Source organism: Gouania willdenowi, chromosome 20 (assembly GCF_900634775.1).
Source record: "Gouania willdenowi chromosome 20, fGouWil2.1, whole genome shotgun sequence".
In the NCBI taxonomy this organism is placed as follows: Eukaryota; Metazoa; Chordata; class Actinopteri; order Blenniiformes; family Gobiesocidae; genus Gouania; species Gouania willdenowi.
This window is the reverse complement of record NC_041063.1, coordinates 27,321,102-27,332,058: the sequence shown is the minus strand read 5'-3', so window position 1 is coordinate 27,332,058 and position 10,957 is coordinate 27,321,102. Positions and strand designations below refer to the sequence as shown.

Below are 10,957 nucleotides of genomic sequence, written 5' to 3'. Positions count from 1 at the left end.
CACGCACACACACATGCACATTAAACATTCACATTACACACACACACTACACATTCCACACACACACACACACTACCCATTACACGCACACACACACATGCACATTAAACACACACATTACACACACACACACTACACATTACACGTACACACACACGCACATTAAACACACACACACATTACACATTCCACACACTCGCACACATTAAACACACACACTACACATTACACGCACACACACATGCACATTAAACACACACATCTTACACGTACACACACACGCACATTAAACACACACATTACACACACACATTACACATTCCACACACTTGCACACATTAAACACACACACACTACACATTACATGCACACACACATTAAACACACACACACTACACATTACATGCACACACACATTAAACACACACATTACACGCACACACACATTAAACACACACATTACACACACACACACTACACATTACACATGTGTGATCTCACGTCACAGTCTGTCATCATTCACCTTCAATTCTCCCTTAATATTTATTCATTTATACTTTAGCTTCAGGAATAAGCTTTAGTTTAAAAATAATATCCATATTTTAAAAATTTTCTGCAACAGAAAATGTAATTTACAATTATTTTTATATTATCTCATCCTCATGTTTTATCACTACATACATTTTTTCTGTATATTTTGACCTAATTTTAAAAAAAAATTGTAAAAGTAAATCATTCGTTTTAGGACTTTTTGTTGCTTTAAATAATTTCCATTTCTTCAGATATCTTTTACTTATATTTTACAAAATGTTTACAATATTACATTTTAATTTATTTTTGTAGATTTACAGTAAAAAGTAATTGTTAATGTATAGTTATAAATAATAGAATTATTTGTATTTTATTGATAAAAAATCTTTATTGTTGATTTTTTTTGTAAACTAAAGATCTTTAACTTGTTTCTTCTTACAATATTTAAATTTTTTAATTAATTTTATTATTATCATTATTATTATTAATAAAACATTTAATTTAAAGCAGTTATTTTCAGTTGATGTTTTGTATAATTAAGGGTTTGTTGTTTTTGTTTTTTTACTTGGTTTCTGAATATATTTTTTAATGTAATTCTTTCTGCATTATTTTCTACTTTTTTAGTTTGAAGATTTTTTTACGCAATTTGTAAAATTACAATTTTTTAAAAAAAAGAAACAATTTCCATTTCTAATTTTTTTCTGAATTTTGTTTTTCCACACTTTTAATTGAAATATTCTCATTCTTAAAATTGTTTCATTTTTTAAAAATAATTACATTTTTAAATCTTCATCGCGTTTACTGTAATTTGCTTTAATTTCCTTTTTTAGTTTCTATCTGCAACAGAAAACATTTCATTTGATTTCTATTAATTTACAGATAAAAAATCATTTTGAAATCTTTCTGCATGTGACTAACAGATGTTTTAGCAGCGTTTCCATCTTCATCACAAACACATTAAAGAGTTATTAAGACTTAATTAAGTCAGACTCACCTGATTCTCCAGGAGTTTATGAGAAATATGAACTTTCTCCACGAGCTGCAAAACCAAGTCTGACTCAGTGAGTGTGTGTGAGAGGACTTGACCAACAGGTTATTTAGGGAGACACACACACACACACACACACACACACACACACACACACCCTCTGAATGGGTGGAGAGAGGTGTGATAGGCATAAACACACTCTGAGGGGACCCTCTGTGTGTGTGTGTGTGTGTGTGTGTGTGTGTGTGTGTGTGTGTGCGTGTGTGTGTGTCAAATGTCAGAAGGGTTTCTTTTCAAAGTGCACAGAGCACAATGTGGTACAATAAAAAGCTGACACACACACGTTGGCAGAGCTGTGTGTGCTTTAATCACATGGTTCATGTAGAACATCACATTTGTATAATTAGGATCAGTAAACAGTCTGTAGTTCAACCATTAGTTCACTGGTTCTCAACCTTGGGGTCAGGACCCAGCTAGGGTTTGTGACTCACTGTGAGGGGGTCACCAGATGCCTTCTAGAAACTAAGAATATTTCTTTGAACAATTTGAGCCCGTTTTTGCTTATTTTTACCCTTTTTCTGCAACTACACCAAACTCATCATATTTTAACCTATTTTCATCACTTTTTCTTGCCATATTTTCTCCTTTTAATGTATTTTTACTACATTTCTGACACTTTCATCACATTTTGATGTCTTTTCTGCACATTTTTACACTTTACAGACATGTTCAGCACTTATAAACCCTTTCCACCACTTTTACACCACATGTCACATATATTGACCCATTATTGTCACTTTTAACCTCTTTTCACCAGATTTCATTCTTTTTTTTGCCAATTTAACCACATTAACAATTTGTCATGCTCATTATTTGCTTTGTTTAAACTAACTAGTACAGTCTGAAGTATGTAGTCATATAGTGGGAGGAGCTTAAGTAGAGCTGTCAATTATGGTCAAATGAGTTTGTGTTTGAAGGTTGGATGTACAAAGAGGTGTACATACTCTGTAGTGTGTGTGTGTGTGTGTGTGTGTGTGTGTGTGTGTGTGTGTGTGTGTGTGTGTGTGTGTGTGTTATTAAAGGTGTGAATCAAGTGTTCCTGAGGTGGATTAAGACGCGTCTCGTTGGGATTAAACCTTTCACACATCCAGGTGTTTGTTGGTGTCATCCCATCACAGCGTTCCCATCGTGTGTGTGTGTGTGTGTGTGTGTGTGTCAGAGGGACTGTTTGTAGGTTAGTGAACGATTGCTGTGGCAGTGGATAAGAGGATTTAGTGGAATTAGTGTCATTCCTGTGTCGCCGTGAGGAATAGATTCCTATCGATTTTAATCAGCGATAGAGAGGAAGAGGAGGATGGAGGGGATGAAGGCTCCGGGAAATCGCAGGTGGACGTCCGTTGGCGGGCGGGAGATGCAGAGGAGGAGGTGAAGATGAAGGCGGACCCGGTCGTGGTTCTGGTTCTGGTTTTTGTTCTCACGCCGCTGGACGCAGGACGGAACTCAGGACGACGCAGGCACAAGGAGGTGTTCCTGGGAGAGAAGAGCAAGTTCAAGTTTGGGGGGTGCGACGCGCACACACACACACACACACACACACACACACACACACACACTAGTGTGTAAATATTAAGATTTTTTTTGTCCTTTTTTGTAAAATAAAAAAAATATTCAACCAATCTTAATATTTGAGTAAAATATGTATTTATTAATGCTTCAGTTTATATTTGAATTGTTTTTAATGAGACTTAAAAAACAGTTTTAATTGTTAAAATTATTTAAAAGATATCACATATTTTTTAAAGTCCATCCATTTTCTGATTTTTTTTCAGGGTTGGAGGTTTTTTTAATGTCCATAAATTTATTGCAATTTAACAATGAAGCGATGTTCAAGCTGAGGTTTGCAATTAATTTGTTAGTTAGCTCCTTAACCTTTGACCTCGTTCAGCCCACGTCGCCACGAGTTAAGTTGTCAAAAGAAGAAAACAATTAAAACAAAAACAAGTAAAAAAAATATATACTCAAAATAAATCTAAAAAGATATCCAAAAATAAATCTAAAAAATTACCCAAAATAGATCTAAAAAATACCCAAAATAAATCTAAAAAATACCCAAAATAAATCTAAAAAGATACCCAAAATAAATCTAAAAAAACGCAAAATAAATCTAAAAAATACGTAAAATAAATCTAAAAAGATACCCAAAATACATCTAAAAAATACCCAAAATAAATCTAAAAAATGCCCAAAATAAATCTCAAAAAATGCAAAATAAATCTCCAAAATACCCAAAATAAATCTAAAAAAAACACAAAATAAATCTAAAAAATGCCCAAAATAAATCTAAAAAAATACCCCAAATAAATCTCAAAAATACACAAAATAAATCTATAAAGTACACACCAAAAGGGCAGAAAGTGACAAACAAAAGTACAAAAACATGCACAAATATTCTCAGAGGAAAGATGAATGAATCTGAACCAGCCGCTGCACAAACTGTCATTTCTTGCCGTTTTCCACAGGTTCATTATGGGATTGAGCTTAAATTATTACACACACACCACACACACCGCATCACACACACACACACACACACACACACCACACCACACCACACCACACACACACTGCCATGTGTTTAGCTGCTGACAGGAAGCTTCACCAAGGCTGTAATTACACCTACATGGTGCAAGTCGACTCTTGGGGTTTCGTTGATCAGGTTTCAGACGCACACATGTGCACACACACTTACACACAAACTAGGCGTTCTAACAGTTTGTGTAGGTGTGTTTGTTTTGAGTTTGTCTTTGCACACATAACCTGTGTGTGTGTGTGTGCGTGTGTGTGTACGTGTCAACAGACGCATCGACTATAAGCTGAAGCGTCAGGACAGCACCAAGACGTTGCTGATCAAAACTGAACAACTGCTGAGAATCGAAGATCACGACTTTGCCCTGAGGCCTGGATTTGGTGGTCAGTTAACAATGCACACACACACACACACACACACACACACACACACACACACACACACACAGGAAACACACACACAATGGAATTATTTAATCCACTCACACCTTGTCTCACAGAGACAAAATTGCTCTGTGATGATGATGATGTCGATGTGATGTGACGGTGGGTTACCATGGCAACGGACATGTCAGTCCCAAAGAACATCACCAAAACTGACCCAGATTACACCATTGTGTGTCACCATGGCTGTGTGTGAGTGTGTGTTTCAGCAGGAACAAAGAGCGTGCGCGTGTGTGTGTGTGTGTATAATCTGGATTATATTCCATGTCTGCAGCAGATGGAGGGGTGGGAGAGGGACCAGGGTCTGAGATGGAGATCATCACGCTCAGTCAGATGCTGGCGTGCTGGTTATTGTGGATTAAACATCATGTCCAGGGCTGAGTGCACATGGTGCACGTCCTTTGTGTCTCTAACATTTTAAGAGACATCACAGCACACACACACCAGGTCATCTGGTGTTTAGCGTTAGGTTCAACACACTAAATCACACACACAGTGTAATATCACTACTGAATTAAAACTGCCTCAATTAACTGATATTTATTTATCATTTATACTGTTTTTGTTCTGAAACATGATCAATAATAAATTGTCTCTTTGCACTTTTTAATCCTATTTATGTATTTAATAATATATTGTGTGTGAATGACTGAAGTCCAATTTTGTGCTTTATATGATTATACAATGACAATAAAGACTTATGACAGGCATGATCACCACAGGTTCAGTCAGTGGGGCGTGGCCAGTGGGGCCCACAGCTTCTGACTGGGAATCAAACCCAGAATCACCAAGTGTTCACACCAAGTAGACTTCATCATATCAAACTCTGGCGTGGTTAAAGTGAGCTACCGAGGGCTGGTGTGAATGAACCACGAGTGTGAACTCAGTTTATAAGAGTTTAAAACTACGTTATAGTTTAAATTCACTTTAGAGAGTCTAAACTTGCTTTAAAGAGTTTAAACTCACTCTCTAAACACTCTTTAGAGAGTTTAAATTCACTTTTTAGAGTTTAAAGTCACTTTAAAGAGTTTAAACTCGCTTTTTTATTTATTCTGAACATTTTTCATTCAAGACGGAACAGTGAGATGTACTGCACATGAAAACAAGGACAGATACAGATTCATTAAATAATAATAAATGGAAAAAGCGTATACAAAAAAAATCATACATACAACAAAAAATAAACAATAAACATATCTAAATGTAAATCAAAATTGGTTCCCAATTGTAGACCGCTGTAATCTTTTCCATGGTGCATAAGTTTATGATTCTGTCTCTATTTTATTATCCTCGGGGGTTGTGGATTCATCCATGAAGCTGTGATTGTCTTTTTTGCTTCCAAGAGCATCACTTTCAGCAAGTAGCTGCAATCTTTATCAAATAATAAACTCACTTCAAACAGTAACTTCTCTTTACCTAGTCTAACCTCTCTTTAAAGACTTTATACTCACTTTAACAAGGCAAAAGTCTCTTTAAAGACTCTAACCTCTTTTGAAATAGTCTTAACTCTCTTGAAAATAATCCAAACTCCTTTAAAATCAGTCAAGACCTCCATAAAACAGAGTCTAAACTCTCCTTAAGATGTGAAAACGTCTTCAAAAGGACGAGTCATTAGGACTGATTCAGTCCTCAGCTGCTTCTAATGTCACTGTTTAATGTCACTGATGGATGTGAGGAGCCGTCCACTCATTGATGGTTGGATTTGTTTATAAGGAGGTGACGTAAACACAGCTGTAAAGCTGCTGAACGCAGACAATGATGTGATTCCTCACCTGACGACAGTCTCTTCCTGTCTTTGTGTGAGTCGATCTTTCGTAGACTAACAAATCAAACTAAATCAAAGCGTGATCAATCCCTAGCTCACGAATCCGTTTATCATTCGTTCATTCGTTTTTCATTATGTAACAAAAACATGAAAAACGAAAAAAAAAACACCAAAAGGAAAAAATGGAAAACGAACACCTTTATTCGTTTTCTCCATTACTGATTGGCCACAGTACGTGACCCGGAAGTGTACTCTTGTCCGACGCTAACGGCTATGCTAACGGCAGTTCGGCATGACAAGATCGCTGCTTCCAAGTGTGCATCCGAAACGTGTCCTTTTCGCTTTAGCTGGTGTTGGACACAGAACCTCCTCACAGACATTTCAGAGGATTTAGAGACTCCTCAGTGTTGCAGAGCTAAAGATATCTCAGAATGTGTAACGCTTCACTTCCGGGTCACGTACTTTTGGCAAATCGGTGATGGAGAAAACGAATAAAGGTGTTAGTTTTTCGTTTTCTGTACCCAAGCAAAAGAGCTTGAATTTGAAAAACAAGGCGTTTTCCTTTTTTTCCTTTTGTTTTTGGAAACAAATCATTGTTTTTTTTTTTCTGTTTTTCATGTTTTTGTTACATAATGAAAAACAAACGAACAAATGATACACAGATTCTCTCGTTCTCTACACTCCTCCAGCTTTATATATATATATATATATATGTATATCTCTATCTGACATGTTCATCATCAAATAAAAACTAAAAAGAAAATGCTTTAAACACTAACATCAGTCCGATCTAATGAACCAATCAGTGGCTACATTTTTAAGGTTGGGGGCGGGGCATCATTAGGATGAAGCAATCAGAAATAATGTTTGTGTGGAAAGAAGGTCATTCACAAAATTGGTCCGAGTCATCGTTTAAGTCATGACTGTTTCTGGGGTGTTGGCATTCTGGGTCAATAATCTGGATGGATTTATTCAAAACTGATTCAAGAACCAGATCTTTTGAGTTCTGAGTCGTTCTGGCGAGTCATTTCTCCATCATTAATGGGTTAGAACCAGATGGTTTGAGTTCTGAGTGTTTGTCTGTCAGTCAGTTTGCTGACTGGACGTCCTTTTTGCTCAGAAGACTCAGGATCCAGGATCATGGATTCATGAGTCCTGATTCAGCAGCTCATTCCATTAGCTGATGCTCTATAGATTCTGTGCGTGTGCTTTTAATCATCCTCTCACCAAACGCTGCTTTCCACCCAACGCGTTGGGGATTAAAGCACACAAACGTTTTAGGATAAAAAATGAAGATGAAAAAAAGCGTGACCTATTAAGTTAAATCTACAACGGCTCAATAACTGAGGTTTGTAGATTCCCCAGAAGTGGATTTAGTGACACACACACACAGTCAGGCTTTTACCATGTTCTGAGGACTTCTATTGAGAATGTGATTAAAACATTGAAATAACTGTTAGCAACCTCAGGATAAAGAACAACAAAGGAGCAGAATGATGATCTACAAAGAAAGTGTAGCTCAGATCAATGACACCATTTTAGCGTCTTTATCACTAGATATACTGAGTTTAAACATCCTCAAAATCTGAACTCCTCAAAAGGAATCTAAACCACCAAGAACAGTTCAAACACACATTACGAGTCATTTCACCCAGTAGAAGAGTTAAAACTCCCTCAAAGAGTCTAGTCTCTCAAATAGTCAAACTCCTCACAAAAAGAGTTGGAACTCCCTAAAAGACTGGACACTCCCTGGAAGAAGAAATCACAACTAACTTTAAAGAGATCGAATTAGCTTAAAGCTGATATCTAGAGTTTCTGAGAAACGTCTCAATGTCCCGCCCTAAACAGCCTCACTTCCTCCCACTGCCGCTGCCAATCTACCAGAAGCCACGCCTCTACTTTTCTGCACCCACACCGTGGAACATAACAAGGTCACATCGGGTCACATTGATATATGTCTATGGGTCAGGTTAGAGCTAAAATCATATTTACCTGTTTGCTGTTGTGACGCGCGGCCTTGTTTCCGTACACAGTTCCACATTCACTTTGATTGACAGTCTCAAAAACAGGAAGTGGAAGCCTATTGGCTGGACGCACTCGGCAGTCATTTCCATTTGTATAGGGGTCTATAGGACGAAGGAGGGACTTATATACATTAATTTATATGAATGACCACCAGCAGTAGACCATAGTAAAAGACTAGTTAGAGATTTTTATGCATTTCAAAAGAATGATACATAAACATAGATTTATCAGCTTTAAAGATGAAACTCACTTTAAAGAGTCAAAAATTACTTTAGAATCTGAACTTTCTTCAATATATTGAACTTAACTTAAAAACTAAACTCACTTTAAAGAGTTTAAACTCCTTTTAATGTCAAAATTCACTTTAGAGAGTCAAAACTTCTTCAAAAAGATTCTAAACTCGCCTAAAAGACTCTAAACTCTCTAATCTCTATTTAAAGATTCTAAACATACTTTAACAATTCCAAACTCTTTTAAAGAGTAAAAAAAAAAACTTAAAAAGATTCTAAACTTACTGTAATGAGTCTAAACTCTGTTGTGTCTGTAAAGTTGGAGGGTGTTCCTCGTTCCTCTGATACTGCAGCACTACTAAACTGTTTGTGTTGTGAAAGAAGCTCAGACTGAGACTGGAGTCAATAAATCTGCCTTAAATACAGTCTGTCTGGGGATGACGGGCCGTTTGTAGCTTTGGGTCTCCAGTTCTTCCCATCTGTAACTCTGGTTGTTGTGGTTGCGCTGAATGTGGACTCTGCAATGCTTTTTATGAGCCTCACTTTATTGTGGTAGCTGTCGGAGGTTGTGCTAATGCTAACACCAAATGAAGCTCCGTCTACGTCTAGTTGAAAACAGGAATGTAGGTCAGTGAACCACATCCAGCTGGTAAACACAACTGACAAACAACCCCACCTGTTTGAGGTTGTTTTTCCTGCTTTAACCACCAGATGTGGTTTCAGTGATTTGCTGCTAGAAAGAGATCATGAATTTGTCCTAGTTTGACCTTCAGGGCCTCGAACCTCCACAGTTCTCCTCTGGGAATGGATCAAACCCTACGTGAAGGCACGTTACATGCAGCTGTTAAACCCCAAACCTCCAGGGCTTTTACTGACAGTCTGTGCAGCGGCTCCTTCATTTTTCTCCAGACGTTGTCATTTTTATGGCATTTTTTCTGTTAACAGATAAGCAAAATCTTAATTTTCCCTCCTCTGGGATTCGTGGAAACAATTGAAAGTAATAATAAAAAAAATACTTAATTAGCCGACTAATAAATATCATTGAAGATAAATCTTTGTGTTCCACGTAATTCAGACAGTTAATGTCCCTCCTCTGTCGCAACCAGTCCCACATGTTTGGTTAGCTTAGCATGTAGCAACCAGTCCCATATGTTTGGTTATCTTAGCATGCTGCGACCAGTCCCACATGTTTAATTAGCTTAGCATGTAGCGACCAGTTCCACATGTTTAGTTAGGTTAGCATGTAGTGACCAGTCCTATATGTTTGGTGAGCTTAGCACGTAGCAACCAGTCCCATATGTTTAGTTAGCTTAGCATGTAGCGACCAGTTCCACATGTTTAGTTAGGTTAGCATGTAGCGACCAGTCCTATATGTTTGGTGAGCTTAGCACGTAGCAACCAGTCCCATATGTTTAGTTAGCTTAGCACGTAGCGACCAGTCATATTTAATTGACTAGCTTAGCATATAGTAACTAGCCCGACATGTTTGTTAGCTTAGTATGTAGCTACCAGACCTTTATGTTTGGTTAGCTGAGCATGTAGCAACAAGTCCAACATGTTTGTTAGCTTAGCATCAAGCGACCAGCCTCACATGTTTATTTAGCTTACCACGTAGTGACTAGTCCCACATGTTTTGTTAGCTTAGCATGTAGCCACCAGTCCCATATGTTGGTTAGCTTAGCATGTAGTGACCAGTCCTACATGTTTGCTTAGCTTATCATATAGCACCACTTGCTGAGCAGGGTCAAAGGGTAAAGGGGTGGGGCTATGCTTTCAGCTTACCTTATGGTCTTATTATGCTTATTAAAAATAATTGAATGATGTCCAATCAGAAGCAAGAACAATCATCCTTAGCGATGCTAACGTCTGATTTATGTGTAAACAACCTGTTTTTGTTTCAGGTGCAGCCATCCCTGTGGGCATCGACGTGCAGGTGGAGAGCATCGACAGCATCTCTGAGGTCAACATGGTGAGAAAAAGCATCAATGGATGTTGATTTACTCATTTAAAAAATGAAAACGACAAATAGGTAAATAAAAGAGGAAGGATATAAAGCGTGTGCAACAAGGTTAAATATGACATTATTATCATGAACACAGACAGAAATCCATGCGTTTTTCTCCTCCCTCTGCTTTCATTGAATGGTACGATCTGTCTATCATCTGGTAAATAATCTAAAACTACTTTAAACTAAATCAACAAAAAGCATTACAATAAGGACATAATGCATCATGTCTGTAAAGAAAAATAATAAAACAATTTTAGTGGATCAATGGATTTAATCAGTGTTTTTCAACCTTGGGTTCGGGACCCCATGTGGGATCGCCTGAAATTTCTGAAAAATCTAAATACTTTTTATTTTTTTAAATTATTATTCTTTTTTTAATT

At 37.2% G+C, this 10,957-nt stretch overlaps 1 protein-coding gene and 1 long non-coding RNA gene across 4 annotated transcripts in view; one reads left to right on the top strand and one right to left on the bottom strand.

Annotated features, from left to right (window-relative positions):
• Positions 1–2,655: 2,655 nt before the first annotated feature.
• LOC114454014 (uncharacterized) lies at positions 2,656–9,070 on the bottom strand. Of its 2 annotated transcripts, none has more exons than XR_003672505.1 (2): positions 8,855–9,070; positions 2,656–3,049 (listed from the first exon to the last, which is right to left on the bottom strand). It is a non-coding gene; the product is annotated as an uncharacterized LOC114454014 (long non-coding RNA). The 2 variants fall into 2 exon arrangements; XR_003672506.1 differs by lacking the exon at positions 8,855–9,070 and adding an exon at positions 8,307–8,369.
• The window catches only part of LOC114454012 (gamma-aminobutyric acid receptor subunit rho-3-like), a 23,022-nt gene continuing 14,997 nt past the window's right edge, over positions 2,933–10,957 (top strand). For both annotated transcript variants that reach the window (XR_003672504.1, XM_028434080.1), the window contains exons 1-3: positions 2,933–3,081; positions 4,377–4,489; positions 10,471–10,538. Coding sequence is in view for 1 of the 2 variants with exons in the window: in XM_028434080.1 (XP_028289881.1) it covers positions 2,951–3,081; positions 4,377–4,489; positions 10,471–10,538 (312 nt within the window). In the remaining variant the exon portion in view is untranslated. The remainder of the gene's footprint in view (positions 3,082–4,376; positions 4,490–10,470; positions 10,539–10,957) is intronic.